Source organism: Oryza brachyantha, chromosome 2, assembly GCF_000231095.2.
Source record: "Oryza brachyantha chromosome 2, ObraRS2, whole genome shotgun sequence".
NCBI lineage: Eukaryota > Viridiplantae > Streptophyta > Magnoliopsida > Poales > Poaceae > Oryza > Oryza brachyantha.
The window spans coordinates 20,382,157-20,404,537 of record NC_023164.2 but is presented as its reverse complement, the minus strand read 5'-3'; the positions used below and the strand labels follow the sequence as shown (position 1 = coordinate 20,404,537).

The 22,381-nt window shown below is 43.4% G+C and overlaps 3 protein-coding genes across 4 annotated transcripts; 2 read left to right on the top strand and 1 right to left on the bottom strand.

The window, feature by feature from the left end:
* The first annotated feature begins 11 nt into the window (after window positions 1–11).
* LOC102713719 (probable serine/threonine-protein kinase PIX13) lies at window positions 12–2,561 on the top strand. Its single transcript, XM_040520663.1, has 5 exons — window positions 12–87; window positions 280–689; window positions 1,102–1,249; window positions 1,715–1,866; window positions 1,983–2,561. Exons 1-5 carry the CDS (start codon window positions 12–14, stop codon window positions 2,559–2,561), a joined length of 1,365 nt encoding a protein of 454 aa, XP_040376597.1.
* A 4,052-nt stretch (window positions 2,562–6,613) lies between these two features.
* LOC102706445 (protein LAZ1-like) lies at window positions 6,614–11,132 on the top strand. 2 transcript variants are annotated; one of them, XM_015834067.2, is made up of 9 exons: window positions 6,614–6,829; window positions 7,345–7,670; window positions 7,761–7,817; window positions 7,916–8,024; window positions 8,867–9,051; window positions 9,133–9,221; window positions 9,469–9,730; window positions 9,904–10,155; window positions 10,382–11,132. In XM_015834067.2, the coding sequence occupies exons 2-9, from the start codon at window positions 7,518–7,520 to the stop codon at window positions 10,700–10,702; spliced, it is 1,428 nt and encodes a 475-aa protein (XP_015689553.1). In that variant the 5' UTR covers window positions 6,614–6,829; window positions 7,345–7,517; the 3' UTR covers window positions 10,703–11,132. The 2 variants fall into 2 exon arrangements, with proteins under 2 accessions (XP_015689553.1, XP_006647665.1); XM_006647602.3 differs by lacking the exon at window positions 6,614–6,829 and having other exon boundaries at window positions 6,853–7,670.
* Window positions 11,133–11,315: 183 nt separating this feature from the next.
* On the bottom strand, window positions 11,316–16,551 carry LOC102706165 (protein ALTERED PHOSPHATE STARVATION RESPONSE 1-like). Its single transcript, XM_006647601.3, has 4 exons — window positions 15,387–16,551; window positions 15,124–15,287; window positions 12,946–13,169; window positions 11,316–12,435 (listed from the first exon to the last, which is right to left on the bottom strand). Exons 1-4 carry the CDS (start codon window positions 16,549–16,551, stop codon window positions 11,706–11,708), a joined length of 2,283 nt encoding a protein of 760 aa, XP_006647664.3. The 3' UTR covers window positions 11,316–11,705.
* Between the last annotated feature and the right edge of the window lie 5,830 nt (window positions 16,552–22,381).

Below are 22,381 nucleotides of genomic sequence, written 5' to 3'. Positions count from 1 at the left end.
GCGCCTCAGAGATGGGGAATTGCTTCGGCTCTGACGACGGCGAGGTGGAGGCCGTCAAGGTGATGGCCCGTCATGCGCTGCCACAAGGTATCGACGTCCGGACCGTGTTTCTTGCTTGCGTTCTCGCCTCGTTCGGTCGTCGTGCATGCACAGTCAGAATCGCCAGGCTTCCTTTGGATTCCTGGTTTATTTTTTGCTCATCTCGATCGATCCTGGACATGTAACGCAAGACTCTAGCCGTGACGCACTTCGTGTCCCCGCTGGTTTTTGTTCTTGCAGCGGCAATGGCGAGGCCAGTCATGGCCGCGATCGCGCAGCCCAATGCGCGCGCCTCGATGAGCCCAGGGCGGCCACCAACTGGCAAGCCGCCCAGCCCGGCCACAGCCACAAGCACCCGCAGCGGCAGCGGCAGTGGGCGGCCGGTGCCTGGTGGTGGAGGCCGGGCGGTTGCCGGCACGGAGGGGAGGATCCTGGAGGCGCCCAACCTCCGGATCTTCACGTTCGCGGAGCTCAGGGCCGCCACGAGGAACTTCAAGGCGGACACCGTCCTCGGCGAGGGCGGGTTCGGGCGGGTGCACAAGGGCTGGGTGGACGAGAGGACCATGAGCCCCGCGCGGAGCGGCTCCGGCATGGCCGTCGCCGTCAAGAAGCTCGATCCCGAGAGCTTGCAGGGCGTGCAAGAATGGCAGGTGCGTGACACTTCTGGTCAATGCAAACCATCTCCTCCTGAATTTTCTCAGTCTCAAAAGAAGAAAACTTGGTAGAATCCACGGTTAACTTAGGTGTTTAGCATCGATCTCATCTCATCTATCACATTCTCGTCTGTGAAGCATAAACTACGTACACGACCGACGTGTTCACGTCATAATCTGCGATGCATAATTAGCAACGCTAATGTCAATCTTTCTCGATTCGTTGGCAAAATGGGATGCCACTGTTTGGTCAAGGAATGGTGCTGATCCTGTTAGTATTGAAATGTGCAAGCAATGATCCGTCAGTGTGCGTGTTTAGTGGTCGGCACGTCGGGATGCTGATGCAACTGCCGCTAGCTCTCTCTTCTCTTTACCTTTTCCACTGTGTCATTTACGAATTTGTATGCAGTCCGAGGTGAACTTTCTGGGGAGGCTCTCACATCCCAACCTGGTGAGGCTACTGGGCTACTGCTGGGAGGACAAGGAGCTACTGCTCGTGTATGAGTACATGGCGCAAGGCAGCCTGGAGAACCACCTCTTCAGAAGTGAGCCACGCAGTAAGTTGTCATTCCGCAACCGTAAGACAAATTGGTTTGTGGTGCTTTCAGATCCATGGCAGTATTGCCATGCATCATTAATTAAGAGTTGACAACTTGACTTGGGCTACCCTACTTACTGTTCAATTAACGGAATCTGATGGCGGTCGCTAGTCACTAGGTAATAAATTGAGATCATTGCGCTGCTGCACATGCATGGAGCGTGGATTAATCGCCGTTTTGAGAACAGATTCAACGTGCAGTACATAATTCTACATGAGATAGTTTGATGCGAGGAATCTGCACAAAAGATTTGGATAGCTGGGCCGGAAAAGGATTGGGCAAACAATCGAATTAATAACTTCTTTGCGCACCATTGGAAATTCATCAAATGTTCTTGAAAGAAAAGGCTAATACAAGACACAACATTAACTGAAGTGAAAGTAACTGGCTAGCTGAAAAATGACCAGTTTTTGTGTCAACCAGAGGGCGGAAGCGCGTCGCCCCAGCAGCCGCTGTCGTGGAGCCTCCGACTGCGCATCGCCATCGGCGCGGCCCGCGGGCTGGCCTTCCTCCACTCGTCGGAGAAGCACGTCATCTACCGAGACTTCAAGGCCTCCAACATCCTCCTCGACACGGTACGCCCCGGCGCGCCGCCGCCGCCGCCACTCCAAAACCGACCGCCCGCGCGCGCACGTACGCCGTCCAAACTAACTCGATCTCCTTTTCTTCCCGGGGATGCCTATGCATGCAGCAATTCCAGCCGAAGCTGTCCGACTTCGGGCTCGCCAAGGACGGTCCGGCCGGCGGCAGCAGCCACGTGACCACCCGGGTGATGGGCACCTACGGCTACGCGGCGCCGGAGTACGTGGCGACGGGCCACCTGTACGTGAAGAGCGACGTGTACGGCTTCGGCGTTGTGCTGCTGGAGATCCTGACGGGGCTGCGCGCGCTCGACACGGGCCGCCCCAGCGGGCAGCACAACCTGGTGGACTGGGCCAAGCCGTTCCTCGCCGACCGCCGGAAGCTGGCGCGCCTCATGGACCCGCGCCTCGAGGGGCAGTACTCGTCCAGGGGCGCGCAGCGCGCGGCGCAGCTCGCGCTCCGGTGCCTCGCCACCGACCACAAGAACCGCCCCTCCATGAGGGAGGTCGTCGCCGTCCTCGAGGAGATCGAGTCCATGCCCAGGGGCGGCGCCGCCGCCGGCTCGGCGTCCCCGCGCCCCGTGTCACGGGGCGGCGCCGGCGCGCACGGTTACGGCTGCCAGTCGCCGCGGCCGGGGTCGGACAGGGCTGGCCCGGCCGCTGGCCACCCGCCTCCAAGAGTGAGATAGCGTAAGAGCGGCCGGCGCTTGAAGCCCTGCAGATCATGGCCATATGCAAATGCTTTTGCTGCATTCATGCTTCGGTCTCTCTGATCCTCGTTAATTCTTCCGTGATGTCCGAACGGAACACATGATCCTTCGATGTGTCTGATTTTTTTCCAAAGAAGGGGAAATCTTTAATGCCGTAATTTTACATTCCATAGATAACAAGAGGGGAGAATAGCATCTTATGGATCAATGGGCACCGTTCTGGTTGGATGCTGTAAATATCGAAATTGTTGTCTTTCATACTGGAAATATAATAAAGCCGGTTGGCTACGTATAGTATTTTTGGATTTTTAACATATGGTTTCCCAAAAAAAATTATACTCCCATGATTCCAAAATGTAAGTATATGTGAGATTTGAATCTTGTAATAAAATAGTCATTTTTATATTATTTACAGTAATAATTCTTTCATCAATCACTTCTTATTTGAGATTCTCAACCTTAGTTTTTACTTTAAAAAACATGAATTACTTACATTTTGGAACAAAAGTAGTAAACTTTGAGGTGTTTGCGAAGTGAGTTAAACTTAATTGGTTATGTTTTTTGGTGGAACTATCTCATCCAAGCTCAAATCATAAAATTGATACGAATGCTTGTATTTACGACTGATTATTTTCTCAATATCAGAAGATGCATACCAACCTCGATAGCAATGTGCCATTGTTGACTTTGTTAATATCAAGATGTGGGTGGTCTATTCTTCAGATGTGTTCATAGTCTCATAGGAGTAGGTAACCTCATCAATCTCAAGATATGACTGGTTTGATAGTAATTACTTTATCAATGTCAATGCTCATATGGGCATTTAAGTTTATCAATCTTAACATATAACTGGTCTAGTTTTTGCGGAGTTGCTCGTAAGAATAGGATATACATGTATGAGATTATATAGATGAGTGTGTGTTTTACGAACGCTGGATACTGAGGCACTATTGATGACTTCATCAATCGATAGATGACTTCGTCAATCTCGAGACATGGACTACTCACTCTTCGTGCTCATATGTTTAGGTGACTCTGTTAATTTTAAGATATAGCCGTTTTAAAATATGATCTGCTCATATTTCAAAGATGCTCGATCCAGTTTTCTGATATGCTCATAAGGATAGGTGACTTCACTAATCTTAAGGTATGGTCGACATGTCAGACAGTAACTTTGTCAATCTCAAAATATAACCGGTCCAGATTTTGGAGATGCTCATAGGGCAGGTAACTTAGTTTGACAAAAAAAAAGACCGGCTCAATCTATGAAGGTGCTAATAGTGATAGCGTGTGGGTGTGTACCTTATATGATTGAATGCGTGTGTTAATAGATACTCCCTCCGTTTCAGCTTATAAGTCGTTTTGACTCTACTTTAAATATGACCAAATTTATAGACAGATACAGTAGCATATACAATACCAAATTAGTTTTATTAGATCTATAATTGAATAGATTTTCATAATATATGTGTCTTGTTACTACTTTTTATATAAAGTTAGTCAAAGTTTGACTTTGAGCAAAGTCAAAACGACTTATAAATTAAAACACAGGGAGTACATTTGTATTGCATTTCGGGAAAAAAATGGGTGTTTGAGTATAACCAGCAGCATTATCGTGATTAACCAGATTATTTTTTCCTCCAAAAACCCGAGCTCGAATATGCCTTGTGCTTCACACATGTTTGTTTGACCTCAGACATAATTGAGATGCTATTGCACACCACATGGCCCAACAACAATCCCCATTATGTCTGTCCTATATCATTTTCTGTTTTCCTCACCACTATGTGCATGCACCGGTTTTCCAGTTATTTGTGGATACTTTGGCCATTCCTCCACGTCCATGGACTCGGTAAAATACTAATTATTGTAGTACGTTTGGGTGTATTAAGTAAATCACTTAGCAGTTAGAGTAGGTTTATAAAGAATTTTATAAATATGTATATGTAGAATTATGATGTTGCTGTAGTAATACCGTAAATGCTAGAATAATCATGGCCTCTATAAACATTATAATGAGCTACGGCATACACAAATTATTATTACATCCTTTTCATATTATAATATATATGTTGTGGTCTTTTTTATATTTATATAGATGCTAATAAAATTAAATACATATATAAAATAAATAAGCTGTAGATGAAAGATGACGGAATACTGTTTGTATACGCCATGCTTCCAAAATTATGATTTTTGGCTTATTAGATACAAATTAAAATAATTTATAGATAAAAGTTTTGTATAGGTACTCTTAACGATCTAAAAGTCAAAGCTAGAAAATAAAGTCTAATTTAAAATTCAAAATCTACTATAAATTTAATATTTATCTTATAAGTATGAGCAGAAATGAAAAGATAGGTGATAAATATTCGTATTATTTTCAGCTAGTCTAAGGCAATAGGAGATAGTTTGAATAAAACAGCAAGTGTGACGGTACTCTTTCGAATAAAATGAAAAACATCACTTGGATATGAGAGAAGGGCATTAATAGCAAAATTTGTTAAGAAGAGTGAGGCTTAACCAATATTAATTCACCCACCACATCGGGGTACTAGCGGAAGAATCCAAGCCTTTTATATCTTTAATATAAGATGTAATAGAAATGAACACGAACGGAGCAGGAAGGATTAATCATATTTTATTTCATTAGTATTGTGAAAAGGAAATGATAGAGAAGTACTATAACGCGGTATTTATTTTATTAAGCATGCGTCTAGATGACATGGCTGTAGCTTATTGGGCCTGAATGCGAACCACAAATCCACAGTGCTCCTGCTACAGTTGCCGCAGCCATCCAAGCACAAAAATATACCGTATCCACAAGTAAAAAAAAACACTATTGCATTTATTGAAAACTCATTAGCTTTAAAATATCTTTATGGCAGTTGATAATAATAGTTATATCTTTCGCAACATCATGGTGGTAAGTATTAATTAACTTCATGCAATTTGATACATATGGCATTCCATTCGGACGGTGCGGCCTGCTGTGGCAAGAGCGTGTGGAGGCAGGCGATGCTCGGACACTGGCGGAGGCGTGGGTGGCGATCTGTTTTAATTATCCCGTACTATAGTAGTGGATTCCGTGGGGTAGTCATTCTTATAAATATATCGTTTTATCTAAATAAAATATTGCGTGCAACCAAAAATATTTGTTGTTTATAACCAAATTTGATCTAACTTTTGAAATTTCAATAACCAAATATTTCTCAAGTACTTAGTTTAAATGCAAAACATACGATATACCTAAATGCTGAAATTTTAGAAGTTGAACTAAATATTATCATAAAAAAAATATTTTTATCAAATGGAGTATCTTGCGACACATCCAGATTACTAATGATGTTGGTATGCATGTCATAGGTAAAAGAAAAACAAGTCTTCCGAGCAAACAGCCTATTTTTTTTAACAAGCGATTTTTTGTGCGATGTGGAGAGTATGATAACTTCACTTTTAAGTGGTTATTTAGATCGAGTGACTTTTTCAGTTCTTTGTCACGTCGGATGTTTGAACGTTAATTAGAATTATTAAATATAGAATGATAATAAAACTAATTGCATAAATAAAAAGCTATTTCATTAGACAATTTCTTTAAGCCTAATTAAGCCATGATTCGCAAATATTTACTGTAGCATCACATTCGCTAAGTATGGACTATTACGCTTAATAGATTCGTCTCGCAAAATAGTCTAGAGTATGAGGTGGGTTTTATTAATAGTATATATTTAATATTTTTAAGTAGTATGTAAATATTCGACGTGGCAGTAAAAAAAATTGGGCAGAAACAAACACCATCTATCTGAGTACCGCTAGCAGAGGAAAAAAGAGAACATGCATACCAATATCCCACTGTCGATTTGTTGAATATCGCTCTTGGTGAAGGCGTGATTCTCGTGAAGCGCTGCGCTCAACAAATGCATCGCCCCTATTTTTAATGGTCTTTTCGGTCTTTAATTAAGAAAAAGAGAAAATTTTCTCAGCGATAAATAAGCCCGCTAAACGTGCCGTGTTACCCCCGAACATTCCAGCTGGAGCCGTGGAAGCTATCGACGCCCACGCCACGTCAGCGCATCTACTCCTCCGCGTATCGGCTGCGCAAACGAGCCCAGCGAGGCGCACGCCGACGGCGACGGGAGACGGCAACCCCTTCCCGCTCCGCTCCCCTCACCTCCCCCGCCGTCCCGCGGGATCACGGAACGCCGCCGGCGAGCCCGCGCCGGTTCGCGCGCGGCTGTCCCCCCCACGTACTCGATTTCGATTCCACCCTGGCTAGCCCTCGGTGTTCTCTGTTGGCTTTAACCCCATAAGCTTGCCGACTGTTTCGGATTCGATTCGCAGTTTAGGGCTGTGTATAGTCGCGTAGTTGGGTCTGGAGGCAGAGCCGCCGTCATGCAATTGGAGGAGAACTCTAGCTGATTGCTCTGTAACGTTGCCTCTGCGGTGGATTTTGCGCATTGGCTGTGGGATTATCTTCAATTAGTCGTGGATTTCTGGCTTCCTGTGCAGATAAAGGAAATACGAGCGCGCTCTACTCTTTGTGCAGTTATTGCTGCCTATACTAGTTGCGTTGTCTTGCATAACTAAATCGATTAACACGGTGGATTCTGTTGGTTATTTTACGTTTCTGCTCGTTCCTCTTCATATAGGCCTGATGGAGTAGACAAAAATTATGTGGTCTAGTTGTTACTACATTTCCCAATTCTCATATGAAATTTCGTGCTGCTGTTAGATTAACGTTCTCTAGGCATTTGCCTTGCAGATAGTAAACTATTTTGGATTGGGAATTTGCTTCATATGCTGGCAGCATCGAGTTATATGTATATGATACTGAGCCTATACAATTGAAATGCTCAACCTTATGGTTAAGGAGTACTCAAATGATGTTGAGGCCTTATAATATTATTCGAGTTAAAGGAAGTGTTATCAGCTATCATGAGGGTCAATCCTGCGCTCCTCCTGCCCTTGATGGCCGAATATGCCGCGCCCACCTGGGCCATACTAATTTCAGGGTTCTTTATGCTGCTTTCTGTTTCCCTCTCTACATACTTGATATTTCAGCACCTCTCAGCATACAACAATCCAGAGGTTTGCTTTGGAACCCCACCATGTTATCAAAACCCAATAAGGTTTGTCTTGTCTGCAAAGATTATCCATTTTATTTCTGTGTCATTCCAGGAACAGAAATTTGTTCTCGGTGTTATCCTGATGGTCCCTTGTTATGCGATTGAATCGGTAATATCTCCAAAGCAACTTATGTATTTTGGTCGAATTAGGGCTTTGTAGTTCTTTTTGTTTCATATTTGATGATCTTTGCTATTCCTCTGCAACAGTATGTTTCGTTGGTAAATCCTGATGCTAGCGTGTACTGTGGCATACTGCGTGATGCCTATGAAGCATTTGCTATGTATTGCTTTGGAAGATATATTACTGCTTGTTTAGGTGAGCTATTATCTAGGATATTCTAACTTTCATTGCCACTCTCATGGTGTTTTGCACGTATACATTTATTAGTTATAAATTGGCCTAAGGTCTACTCCTTTTCTAATAAATTAGTCATTTTATGCTGTTGCCATGAGGTACTAATCTTTTTTTTTCCCCTCTTTTGAGGGCACATGGATGGATATGCTAGAACAATGCAGGGACTTGGTTGTGCTTTGTTTGTGCCTATAATCCCATGAAACTTTATCAATATCTAGCTTGACATTAATATGCTTCAATTTGGGCAAAACTTTGGCAGGATGACCAAATAATTATGGGCATTCATGTTTTTTTCATCGAACTAAGTAAAAGACAAATGTGGTAGCCATTAGAACACTAACCAAAAAGACCTTTGGCCTTGGAATGAGGATACAGATTTTCCAAGTGCACAGCTAGTTTATATTTACCTCAGAACAACCGGAATTATAGTTCGATAGGGTATACAAAGGCATTCACCATTCTGCCTCCCTAGATTCCTGAGACAATAGTATCTTTGTTATCAGCAATTCTATTCAAATCCAATAAAAGGGACCTGTGTATAACTACTAAGAATGTCAATTTGGACGTATAGAGGATAGCATCCCTACTTATATTTTCTCATTAATTGCTTATTTCTACAAGTATCATTACTATGACAAGATACTACATTGAACTGATTCCTTGATAACTTTAAAGCTTTCCATCTGGAGTTTTCTGTCATTTAATTTGAAAAAAGTATATGTTTTATATTTTTGGAATAGCTTGCCTGTTTATTTCTCAATATCCATCTGCTCTGCTTCATTATTTATTGCATTTCCAAATAGGTGGTGAAGATAGGACAATTGCATTTTTGAAGAGGGAGGGTGGTGAAGATGCTGGGGAACCTCTTTTGCACGGTGCTTCTGAAAAAGGGCTCATACACCATCATTTTCCTGTGAATTACATATTGAAACCGTGGAGAATGGGTGTGAAGTTTTACCAGATTATCAAATTTGGTATATTTCAATATGTATGACCACTTGTCCAGATAGTTGAAATGGAATTGATGATATTTGTGGGCATTTTGGTTAAATACTTTATACCTGTGTAGGTGATTATAAAGACACTCACGGCTAGCCTATCCCTGATTCTTCAACCTTTTGGTGCATATTGTGATGGAGAATTCAATCTGAGATGCGGGTAAGACAATTTGTCAACAGAGCAAAAGATACACTTTATAAGTTGTATTGTGTTGCTTGCAAACTTTTTATAATAAGAATAGTGCAGAGAGACAGATAACTATATAGAATCTTCTTGATGAGTCTATCCATATGATCGCATGAACTGTGATTGCCTTTTCTTTATCCCCAGAATATGTATGCTCATCTGGCAGTTTTCTGCATGCTTATCCCTTATTTCAGTTTCATTACTTCTGTTGAAAATGCAGATACCCTTACTTTGCTGCTGTCCTTAACTTCAGTCAGTATTGGGCCCTATACTGTTTAGTGGAATGGTACACGGCTACTAAGGACGAATTGGCACATATAAAGCCATTGGCAAAATTTCTTTCGTTCAAATCTATAGTGTTTTTGACTTGGTGGCAGGGTATTATGATTGCTATCATGTATTCTTTGGGCTTGGTTAGAAGTCCATTGGCACAGAGTTTGGAGTTAAAATCAAGCATTCAAGATTTCATCATTTGCATAGAGGTACCTCACCTTTCCGAGTTAGACAGGCTTCCAAAGAATATCATTTCTTTTTCATCACCCAGAAAGCTCATTTCTGTAAAGAGATTACTTGGATTGAATTTACCACGGTACATTACCTGCGGGCAACTCCTCATATATGATTTCCTCACAGTGCACTTATTTTTCCAGCACAGATGGGTATTGCTGCAGTTGTTCACCTATACGTGTTCCCTGCGAAGCCCTATGCACTATTAGGTAATCATCATTCACCTGGAAACATTGCAGTACTAGGGGACTATGCTGCCTCTGATCCTGTGGACCCTGATGAGATAAAAGATATTGGTCGTCCTACCAAATTGAGACTTCCACAGTTGGAACCAGATGAGATAATTGTGACAAATGTCAAAGAGAGCGTTCGAGACTTTGTAATTGGCAGTGGAGAATATGTGAGTCCTTGCATACTAGTACTACCATATTTTGAATTTATTCTGTTTTCTTTTTACATTTCACGAGATTTCTTTGGAGATATTATATCTACTGTTTTGACCCCTCCGAGGCATGGGCTTCTCAGTGCGCTTACCACTTTTTCTTAATGTTCTGCTTCACCTTATCACCTAAGCATGTGTTTGCCAATATTCTTATTCTGTTGGCTGTTTTTCTTTTGATCTCTAGGTGATAAAGGATCTTAAATTCACGATGAAGCAAGCAGTGCGGCCAGTGGGGAAGCGCTTTGAGAAACTAATGAAGAAGAGGTCCAAGTTCGGGCAAAGCCGTGATGACAGTTGGGTGAGTGCCTCAACGCCACAGAGAGCAATCCACGGGATCGATGATCCTCTCCTATGCGGGAGCGCTAGTGACAGCGGGATCGGTAGAGGGAAACGGCATCGCAGAGACGTAAGCTCAGGCGGTATTGTGGACGGTTGGGAAGGCAGCGACCAGACGTCGGATGGGTATGTCATACGGGGACGCCGGTGGGAAATCAAGAAATCTTGATTTTTGTCTATAGGGACGGACACAGATTTTGAGTCTGGTTCAGGAGCTACGCCATGCATGGCAAGCTGGGTTGCTGACTCACTGGTAAATTTTGGGTGCTAGCATACAGCTCCCATAGATGGCCGAGCTACCTGTGTGATTGGTACTGTACACGGTGTATCGTTTTCTTGTCTATAGGTGCGGTCAGAGTATTTATTGTACGTGCAAAATTCCACAAGTTAAGCATTGCTGTACCAAATACTAGTCGTTATATGGTTTCGCGAAAGTCGCTGGCACGAACTGGATGTATGCGCAAAGAAGCACACTTTATTATGTGCTCTCGCCAGCATCCAACTTACAAAACACAAACACCCTCAGAAAGTAGAAAAAGATCTGTAACGTCAACAATGGTTTCATCCATGGGTCGATACAATATCAGATGAATTCATTACTCGTACAACCGTGCAGGTGACAAAATTCAGTGAACAATTTCCTTTTAGCTTTGAATTTTGTTAGGTTTGTTGTCTTCTGGGTTTTTATGGTTCTTGGGAAGTATTGAGAGTAGTAATCATGAGGAATAATACTAGGTATATCAAACCAAAAAAAAAATACTCAATACTAATACTACCCATGAACAAATTGTTCCACTCTTGCACATTCATTGAAACATTTAACTGTATGGAGGCCAAGAAGAAGGTAACACAGAAGTTCAGTAGTACACTGCATATACAGTGCACACTAGCACCGAAACGAGCACTTCAACTATATGTACCTGCTACTTCAATACAACTATATCTATTCTGATGGATCAACAAAGGACATTTGCCTGAACTGCATTGACAAACCTCGGTAAGTTAGCAAAACTCCAAAATTAGAATTTCTCCACAAAAAAAATGACCTGCTAGAAGCATTTGCCCAGAACATTCTGCAATGATCTGATAAGTTATAACCACCTGGAGATGAGATCCTCGTATTTTACAAGCTGTGTTTGCTGTAGTGTCAGATGGAATCTCTATGCCTATGCCTATGAAACTTTGCCTCTTTCTCTTGACAATCTTTCCTCCTCGGCATGCCTCATGGTATCCTCCAAAGCTCGCAGGGAATTGGAAGAGTAGCTTTCTAGGGCTTCAAGAACACGCCTCAAACAAACCTGCACACTGTTTGCTTCAAGAAAATGGACCTGGTACGTTTGCGCTGTTGGAAGCAAGCTTTGCCGGCCTGGTACCAGAGCTAGCTTCCTGTTGAGTGTGTCTGCCTCCTTGTTAATCTCCAGGGTCTTCCTTTCCAATATCTTGTTCCATTTTTCTCTTTCCCGCATTGCAATGAATTGTTCATTTTGCTCAACGTTTTGTTGCTCCGACAGGCTCCGTACACTAGACACAAGAGCTTGCATACTGGTAATCACCTCCTTCTCCGAAATCCGATCCATAGCTTGGGACCAGCTATTACAGATGACAAACACAAGGGGTGCACCCACTCTTCCAGGAGAATACGGAGGAACCCCATCGGCCGTCTCCTCCTGCTGATAGTTAAGACAGAGTGCTAGCCATCCATTCAGTGCCTTGATGAAGCTCCTCTGCTCATTTGCCCAGGATGAAAAATTGACGATCCACTTAATCAACTCTAGTTCAAGCTCCATTGCCAGGTCACGATTGGTTCCACCAGAAATAATTGAATCCAAATTTTTTGCCTCTGATATTGCTTGAAACTGGATGTGGTAGCAGTTGAGCTTATCTTGCCACATTTTCACAAACCTGCAAAAACGGCTATCAGTCTTTTTACACAAGCTAGATTTGAAGGGAATATGAAATGCAATGATACATAGAAAATAAATTTGAAGCATTCAGGATTTCTACTTAGAACTTGATTTTTTCACAAAAATGAAATATAGGTATTGTCAAATAGTATTATAGTAATACACATTTGAAGTATAGTAGAACAAAGAAATTTAACAATCGTGGATATAAACAGAACAAACAGAGCACTGGGCAGGCTGCTTTTACTTAATTGCCATAAATGTGCCTATTTCAATTTTTTCCCCAAAATGTGTTTATTTCTACACAGATCAATTTGGTGCATTGGAGTTACCTACAAAACTAAAGCCCTTACATTCTGATAGCATATAACTGGGATCGCACATACTAGAAATGTGAACGGATGATGTAAAATAAACAACAATGTAATACCAGCGCTAAATCGAAATATAAGATACCAGTGTAAAATATCTCTTTGTGTAACCATCAAGGCATAAGAACAGAGCGTACCCTTGAATTAAGTTATTAACTTGTGGCCATAACTCCTCATCCCTTACTCTGTTTATCTTTTTTGACACCTTAGCAATAACTCGCACAGCTATTCGTATTTTTGTCGATAGCTTTCTGACCAAATTTCTAGTCGCATCAATCTTGGAGGCTTCAGCACCTTTTTGATCCAAGAATTTCAGCCGCTTGGAGTTCTTGGCAAGCAGCAGTCGCATTTTCTCTTCAGCCTGGAAGGGGAAAACATCACCAAACCATTCAATATTGAGTAGAGGCTACCGAGGGTGAGCTCAAGCAAACAACATGATTTCCCCAATGCAAAAGCAGTACATGTTCATTGATTGGTTCATCGTCATAGAATTATTAGTTGACGAGTTTTTTTATCATCCTCGAAAAAGTACCTCAAGGCACCATATTTTATAGTATAGAAGTCTATTACCTTGAGGTACATTGTACATTAAGGTACTAAAATTTTACCCTAAAATTTTTGGTACCTCAAGGTACTTTTCAAGGATGATAAAAAAACCCTTAGTTGATACATAGGGTAATAATGGCATGGAAAAAATTAAAATATTGTTCTATTATGCATCAAGGGAACCTAAAAAGGCATAGTTGCAACATCTTAAGAAAAACTAGCATTACAAGAAAAGGAACTAGCCCATAAGTGTTTGTAATAAATACATCTCACTAAGGTCATTCTCAGTGAACCTTTCATTTGGCATTAATTAGGCGTCATATTAGATTTTTTGATGACATGACAAACATTTAATTAGAAAAGATAAGAGAATCATTTCATCCTAGTGAAAGGCTCATGGCGTTGTTTCCAAGCAAATGAAGCTGAATGAAAGTCCATTGAGGCCAAACATTTCTTATGGCACATTTGATAACATTTGATGGCAACGGGGACTCGTGACCTAAGACCCGATGAGTATTTACTCCATTAGGGTATGGGTATGAGCTAAATATATTACCCGTGGGTAAGTAATTGGACAAATATTTTCACCCGATGGGTACGCGGGTATGAAAACGTTCTTATGATCCCCATACTCGTTTACCCATGGGTAATAAATACCCGCAAGTTTAAATGCATGTCATGGCCTAATATCATATTACCCTAGTCTAATTAACCAAAATCATAGGTATTTAAACCATCCATACATTTTTCACCACACTATATAAATGTGTGATACCCTAAGTATCTAGCGTCTATGCATATACTATATGAAAAATATGATATTTAGATTGTTTTGAAATTTTGTGGGTATATGGGTAACCCGATGGGTAAGGTTTACCCAAGCGGGTATGGGTATGGGGAAATTTTCTTACCTGTGACGGGTATAAGTATTTTAATGGTACGGAATTTTACTAGTGGGTATGGGTATGGGATAGCAATACCCAATGGGTATTTACCCATTGCCATCCCTAATCAAGTCTATGAAACTGTGAAATGAAAGAGACCACTAAGAGATGCCCTTTTATTTCACACAACAAAACTGATACGTTGACGTGTCACATTTGGAAACTGTGAAATGAAAGAAGCCATTGAGAATGGCCTAATAGGCTTATGAAGCAAATGCAACAACTTAAAATACAGCTAGTAAAAGAACTGTTCCCAATCTGGCTGAGTGGGTCCCCATAAAGGCGCTTTCAACACTGCTATTCAATGAACTCTTTTCTTAATCAAGCAGCACACCTAATTCAAGATAGACCCAATCCAACAGTACTAAAATAAACAACACTGTTAGGGGTGTATGCTTTTGTTTGGGTTGGGTAGGTTGGGACTTGGGACTTGGGAGAAGGGGGCCATACAACATGCACGAACACCTCAATGAAAACTTCAGCCCTAAACACTTAATGTCATGCTATGATCACCATTTTATGTCTACATAGGCGTGACTATTGGTGGCAGATTAAGGATGTTGTCATTGTGCAAACTCGTCACGGTGGAATGAATGGTATTGCTCTCTTTGGCCAGGACCTGTACTCAGTGGTTTCAAATGGGAATATGGGACCACTCAGCGAGCAGCAATTCTGTGTCCTGACCTACAACACTTTGAAGAGCACTCTAAATCTCTAATGGTTCATATCATTTAACCTGCTAGTATATCACTGCATCATACTATCAGAAAAAAATTACTGTAGTACTTAACAAGGTGAGCACATTCAATCTGTAAAAATACATACCTTCACCTCGTCGTACAGTTTCTTCTCCCAGATATAGAGCTTTTGTAGGGTCAAAGACAAGCTCCTCCCTCCCACCACCTTCTCCCCTACTCCGACATCCAAGAGGTCACCACCTCTGTACTCCGAATGGGGCAGGGCAATCACTGACACCATCCGAGATGAAACTGTTCCAAACAGTAGTACAATGGCACCAATCTTTCAGGCTCAAGGTAATCGAAAGATGCATGCGATGCGAAGTTCTCGAAAGGACAGAGATAACCCACCATGGTACACTGAGCTCCGTGGATGGTAGCTCCGCCTCCCGACTTCAAGTATCGGCGCAAGAGACCTGACAGCGTCCGCCGCTCGGACAAACTGCGCCTTGATCTCGCCGGCAACATCTGCACCGTCGGTGGCCCTGCGGGGCGTTGGAACGGACGCGGCGACGTTGCCCTGCGCAGGCGTCTGCTGCCGCGCCATGCCGCCGCTGCCGACCACTCCCTTGTCGACAACTGGAGTCTCCTCTTCGTCGACTTCGGCAATGCTACTGCTCACGCCGCCGATAGAGCTGCGTCGGCTGCGCGCGCCACCGCTACCGTGCGCGGAGTACTCGCTGGAAACCTCCTTGACGACCGCGTCCTCGTCCTCCAACTCAGGGATGCCCTCCTCCTCGCGCACCTCCCGCGAGCTGCGGCTAGGCGTGTATGGCGCTGGCGTCGTGGCGCCGGTGCCGGGAGCATCGTAGCAGTAGTTGTCGTACACCTCATAGTTGTCGAACACATTAAAGAAGTCCCACGAGCTCGCCCTCGGTGGCGACGGCGGTGCCACGGCCGCCCTATCCGCCCTCCTGGCTTCGCCGCCGTAGGGGTGATACTGAGCTTGTTCAAAGGAGCCGAAGTAGACGCGCTCCGAGGTGGGCGGGCGCTGCTCGACGGCGACGGACGCCGGGGGCGGGCGGCTCCGCGCGTAGTAGAGCTGCAGCGACCCCGGCGGGTACCCGAACGGTGGGTTGGGCGCGTACTCGTAGCCGTACCCATAATGCGGGAACGGCAGCGCGCTCGGGTGGTGGTGGAGGTGCTCGTGGCCAGCGACCCGCCGTGTCGGCGAGGAGGAAACGGACCCCGACTCGGATCCGGACGACGGCGCGAAGTTGATGTGCGACGACGAGTGCGGCGGCGAGGCGGCCGCCGCCGCCGCCGCCGCCGCGTCGTCCACGTCCTTGCGCGCGGAGGGCAGCGCGACGGTCGCCTCCGCCGCCGCGGCCGCCTCGGCGGCGGGCGCGAGCACGAGGTGCAGCGACGCGGACATCGTCGCGAGCGAGTCCGCCAGCGCCGCGTGCGCCTCCGCCAGCGCGTACCGGTGCCGCACGGCCGACGCCAGCAGGTCGGCCCGTCCGCGGCAAAGCGCCACCGCCTCCTGCTGCTCCAGCTTGGACCCCTTGCACCCCATCTCTCCAACTCCCCCCGAAGTCCCGAACAACAACAACAACAGCAACCGCTCCCCCCAACCCCACCCCCACTATCAGCTCCTCCTCGTGGCGCGTCGGCGTCGGCCTCGCCACGGTGACATCCCACGCGCGCGCGCGCCGGAGCGGAGCGATGAGCAAATGACCACAATAGTATAACAACCAAAACGCCAAGACGCCGAGAAAAGAAGAGAGAGCGGATAGAGACGAGACGAGACGGCGCGGCGCGTGAGTGCTGCTCCTCCTACTACCGGGAACCCTTCCGACTGATTTGTTTGCACCCGCGCGACGCTTCTTTTCTGGGCTTGATATGGCAGAGGCCGCGCCCGTTGTTGTGTAGCGAGAGGGGGAGCAAAAAAAACACAAGGATGAGCGATGGCGGCTACGACTCAAATGTGGGGAATGTGACGGGGGAACGGTGGAGGGGACACGCGAGGCGAGTAGGCAACAACACGAGGCGAGGCCATCCGTGTTGTGTTTTTTCGCTCTCTTTGGCGCGCGCACACTCGGGTTTTGTCCGTTTCCTTTTGGAAGGGAGCGGATGGGGGTGGCGCCTGGCGAGCCAGAGAGGGGGAGCAGAGCAGGGGGCGATCGGTCAGGTTTGGTGTGGTGTGGTGCGGTTTGGTGGTGGCATTGACGACGAGTCTTGATGGCCGTCTCACCGCGCGGGGCGGTACGGGCTTGACCGGCATCGTCAGCGGATCAAGCCGATCAGACGACACGACAGGGGCTCGGCCTCGCTGCGACTGCGGGACGCACGCGCACAGCCGCGCACTGCATCCGCCGCTGTAGACTGCCGCGGCAGTGCTTGACGCTCGACAGCGAGGGGTGCTGTCTGTTAGAAACCGGTAATCGTCGGGTGTGATCGATGGCCGGGTTCGCGGATCGTTGGGGGTGTGATGAGGAGTGTAGTGGAAAATGGCCGACTCGGCCGTTTAATCGGAACGGCAGTAAAACCGTCCCGTATCGATGATACGGTCGTTATTTTGTGTTTATGAACGTTAAATTTCCGTATTTAGCGATTAATCATTCGATTTTTCATTTAATCGTCCACATAATCCGTATAAATAGAAAAGTCCACCCCACAATAAGTAATATATCTAGACTTAATATATTTTATTTAATTTTGTTTAGCATTTCTATCATTGGCAACTACTTATACTTATATTTATGCTTATGTTTACTACCATTTTATATTTTATAATAATTTATTTATGATTTATAATAAAAAAATAAACTACACCTAGTACTATTTGGCGTGAAATTGTACCCTTCATACGTCATGATTATTTTCATGGTTGCTTAAATTAATAATGGTATAAATACATCTATTTTATATGATATTAGACATTTAAATATCTCCAAAACAAATAGTAACACTAATGTATACATATATTAATACAAACGTTAAATTTTCGTATAATTCCGATTAGTCATCCGTATTCTGATTAATCATTTGACGGCACCCTCTCCGTCCGACACCCGCATTCCGTCTTCCACAACACTGGTGATGAGGCAGATTCGCGGTAGCGGTGTCCTTTTTCGACTTGCAGACTAAGAGCAAGTTCAATAGTATAGTCAACTACCAGCTTCAATTCATCTATAATCAATTTAATAGCCAATTCATACAATAGTTAGCTACAAAACATCAATACATAGTCCCACATGTCATACACATATTTTATCTTGAAGCCTGTGTGAAGCTGGCTACAAATTAGTAGCTCACATCTCTTCTCTCTCCCATTTTATCTTTTTAAAATATGCTTATAGCTGGCTTATAGCCTGCTATTGTACCTGCTCTAACCTGAGGATGAACAGCGTGCAAATCGAACCCTGACATCCTGTTTACTGGGTTTTCTTTCCTTTTTCTTCCGAAGCATACTAATCCGTATGTACGAATATGCTAGAGCATATGCCCTTATAGCAAGTACAATAGCAGACTATAAACCAACTATAAGCATATTTTAAAGAGATAATAGGAGAGAGATAAGAGAGATGAGCTAATAATTTGTACACGGGCTCCAAGACAAAAATGTGTGTATGACATGTGTGACCATATATTGATGTTTTGTAGCTAACTATTGTATGCATTGGCTATTAGATTGACTATAGATGAATTGGAGTAGTAGTTGGCTATACTATTGAACTTGCTACAAATACAATAGCAAGCTATAAGCCATCTATAAACATATTTTAAGGAGATAAGAGATGAGAGAGAAGAGGAGTATGCTACTAATTTACAGCCAGCTGCAGCACGAACTCCAATACACGATGTGTTATTACATGTGGGACATGATGGTATATGTTTTGTAGGTAGCTATTGTATAAGTTGACTATTAGATTGGCTATAGATGAATTGAAGATAGTAGTTGGCTATACTATTGAACTTGGTGTTATAAATACATATAGAGACTTGATTGGTAGCATATCTTAATACTGATGAAGTTCACAAGTGACTCGTCGATGATGGATGCGTCGGTTTAACAACAAAAAATAATTAACCATACATACAAAATCGGTGTCAAGTTTAGAACTTAGATTCGATGGAATGTCATTCATATTGTTTTTCTACTACTTATATTTATAAGCCAAAATTTGATTTCTTTTTTATCTTAAATTTGGAGTTGATTTTTTGGAGAGGTTGCCAAAATTTATTTTCCAGCATTGGATTTTAGATCATTAAGAATATGTATATAAAAATTTTATTTATAAATTATTTTTTGTTTGTAAATATACCCTTTGAGTTAAAAAAAAACAAACGTCCCCTGTATTTCACTACCTGTAGCCTACCTAGCTCACAATCTTCCCTTCCTCCTTTCCTAGAACTAGGGTCAACACTAAGACCATCATCACCGTTACTCATCGGAAGTCATGCCCGCATCCACCACCACTGCATAGATTGACAAGGAGGCCATGGTCATATTAGGGTTGAGGAGAGATCCATGTGGTAGGGAGAGTGGGATAGGGGCACATTGTAGGAGACTACCGCCACTGCTAATGCAAGGTGAAGCAAGCTTGTGGCAGATCCGGGCGCCGGATTGTTGCACTATATGATCTTTTTGGGAACAAATTATGAAAATAGACAGGTTTGAAAACTATTTTTAAAATAGACTGTTTGTTCCATACCACCCACGATGGCGTGGGGATCCTTCATCTCTACGCTAGGGGGATTGGCGCTTAGATAATTGCCTCCTAGATGGATCACACATAGTCTAGCAAGGTCCACGTTGAGCCCTATCGTGAAGATGAACCACCTCCAGGCCTTCAGGGGTGGCGCAGAGCAAAAAGGTTTATTTTTTAAATTAGTTTTATAACCGGTCAATTTTCATAATTACTTCTAAAAATGGTCAAATAGCGTAAATTTAAGTCCGACTGCCCTCAACCTTCATGCAACTGGATCTAGAGAGGTGGAGTTTGAGGGAAGGAGGAATGATGACCAACTGACATGAAGTGGAGGATGACATTGATGACCTTTAGGTGGCCAAATCTGACGGCCGCACAGCTCAAGACCAAGACCATTGGAACAAGTGTCGGTGTCACCACCCTCGCCATCAACGACGAATACGGGGATGTTGAGGTGTAGCTAGCAGCAAGGGAAGGAGAAACATTGGCTCAAGTAGTGGTTGTCGTTGCCTCTATTAATGGTGAGGAGAGTGAGGCAAAGAGAGGCAAGAGGCGAGAGATAGGAGTGGGCGGAGCAGATGAGGAGGGTTGACACTTGAAATAAATTCCTATCGCATGACCTATCAACTTGGCTCATCACCTATACTATATTATAGACGTCAGTTTTTTAAAACCGATACAAGTATTATTGGTGTCGGTTTGCTTATAGACCGACACCTATAGTTGCTAAAAATGATGGTTATATATGAAACAATCAATAAAATTTGGTTTTAAATGAACTAACACATATGAGCCGTTCATTATTAGGGGTTGTAGTAGTGATATCATTCTTTTCTAACTCGAGACAGTTGTTTTTTTTCAAATATATTTGAACGCACTCTAATCGGTTGCTTACAATAATGCCATCATACTTTCTCCAACCTTGCATCCACCTTCTCGACTGTTATTGTCACTCTTCGTAGACGCGGTTATTGTCACTCTTCGTGGCCTAGCGTCTCGCTATTATTAGATATGTTATTTTGACTGACGCTACTTGTCTTTTAGCGTTGTACGTTGCGATGGAAAATCACATGTTTACACTCATAAATTATGAGCTTTTTTTTCTTCATAAAACAAAATATTTCACACATTTGTAATAGTAAAACGGAATAAAACCAAGGAGAAAGCAAAATGAAAAGGTTAGCTACCATGATGAGCCTGAGGAAATGATCATGCACCAATGACAGCTTCTTCCCCCTCCCTTTTTTTTTCTTTATCCTCGTTGTTCGATCTTTCCATGATTTCATTTTGACATTCAGGTTTCACAATTTCAGAGTGGACTACTGGACCGGTGGACCACACCCAATCTCTTTGGGAATAGCATATGGCCAGAGATTCCAGAGAGAATTATAGCAAGATCTCATTGCAACGCCGGAGGGAGATCACAATGCTGAGAGAATTTTACTTGGAGGCCAATCTCTCTCTTTTCCGGCACTTGCTACATCTTCCTTTTTTTTCCTCAATGTCCATGGGACCTGGCCTATGACTTCTGCCTTTGTCTTTAATTCCATCAGCCACTGTCTGTTGGGTCTACAGATGTTTCACTGCAATTCCATGGTTTTTGTTGGTTTTCTTGGTTCAATCATTTATTCTCCTGTTTCTCTGAGCCAGGGTGACCTTTCCTGGGCTCCTGTCACTGTTGAGCTCAACCACGCGTGCCAGCGACTGCTACTTTCTGATGTTCAGTAATGACACAACAATGTTCACTGTAGAGTATCTCGCTTAGAGAAATAGTCAACTATTAACTCCAATTCATCTATAATCAATCTAATAGCCAATTCATTCAATAGTTATCTACAAACTATTAATATATGGTCCCACATATCATATATATACCGTGTCAGCCCGTGCTGCAGCTAGCTAAAAATTAGTAGCTCACTACTTTTCTCTCTTCTTTTATCTCTTTAAAATATATTTACAACCGGCTTATAACATACTATTGTACCTGCTCTTAAATCGAATTTGTTGCCCTAAATGTGATATGATATGAACGAATTCGTCACGTATAAACTGCTCGACGATGGCCTGCCTGGTTCAGAAGTTCATGAGGTTCTTTCTGCTTGGAGTATTATTTGTCACAAAGGAAAATAACATGGATGCTTAGCGAGTCAAGTAAAAATATATCTACCTCTCTTTCTTTTTTTTTCCCCATTAAAGAACATATTTTGCCAAGTCTATGCTGCACTGATGGGTGATGGCATTTGTGATACAAACCGTACCCTAGGAACACATTTATGATGCTAGGTTTTCTCTAGGCATAATCCTGTCAAGTTTCAACATTTACAAGCTGTCACACACTCCATAGGCACTAGATCTTCTGCACGAAATCTTTTTAAAGCCATCCAGATTAGCTATCCTTACTGTTTCCTTCATTGTATCTCTTCAACTTTACTTGACAACCATCTAAGATGGGAGAAAAAAGTTGCAAAAAAGTTGACTGTATATTCTACTTTAGTGTTTTGGGGCCACTACCAAAGACTCCAAGATTTGGTACTAGCACTGCTGTTAGATAGATTAAAATTTGGGCATGGTTATGTGAAAGCAGCTCAGCATGGCTCCCACTACAGTAGAGAGTGACAGGAGGAAGAAGGCCACTCTTCTTCAGAGATTCACTGTACCATGTACACCTAAGGGAACAAAGTGAACACCCTC

Coding starts and splice junctions, on each gene's coding strand:
- LOC102713719 (XM_040520663.1), top strand. CDS start 12: ATGGGGAATTGCTTCGGCTCTGACGACGGCGAGGTGGAGGCCGTCAAG. Junction 88..279: donor CCGTCATGCGCTGCCACAAG/GTATCGACGTCC, acceptor TTGTTCTTGCAG/CGGCAATGGCGAGGCCAGTC. Junction 690..1,101: donor AGGGCGTGCAAGAATGGCAG/GTGCGTGACACT, acceptor ATTTGTATGCAG/TCCGAGGTGAACTTTCTGGG.
- LOC102706445 (XM_015834067.2), top strand. CDS start 7,518: ATGAGGGTCAATCCTGCGCTCCTCCTGCCCTTGATGGCCGAATATGCC. Junction 7,818..7,915: donor CTTGTTATGCGATTGAATCG/GTAATATCTCCA, acceptor CCTCTGCAACAG/TATGTTTCGTTGGTAAATCC. Junction 9,052..9,132: donor AATTTGGTATATTTCAATAT/GTATGACCACTT, acceptor ATACCTGTGTAG/GTGATTATAAAGACACTCAC.
- LOC102706165 (XM_006647601.3), bottom strand. CDS start 16,551: ATGGGGTGCAAGGGGTCCAAGCTGGAGCAGCAGGAGGCGGTGGCGCTT. Junction 15,288..15,386: donor ACGGAGCTCAGTGTACCATG/GTGGGTTATCTC, acceptor TGTTTGGAACAG/TTTCATCTCGGATGGTGTCA. Junction 12,436..12,945: donor GTTAATAACTTAATTCAAGG/GTACGCTCTGTT, acceptor CCGTTTTTGCAG/GTTTGTGAAAATGTGGCAAG.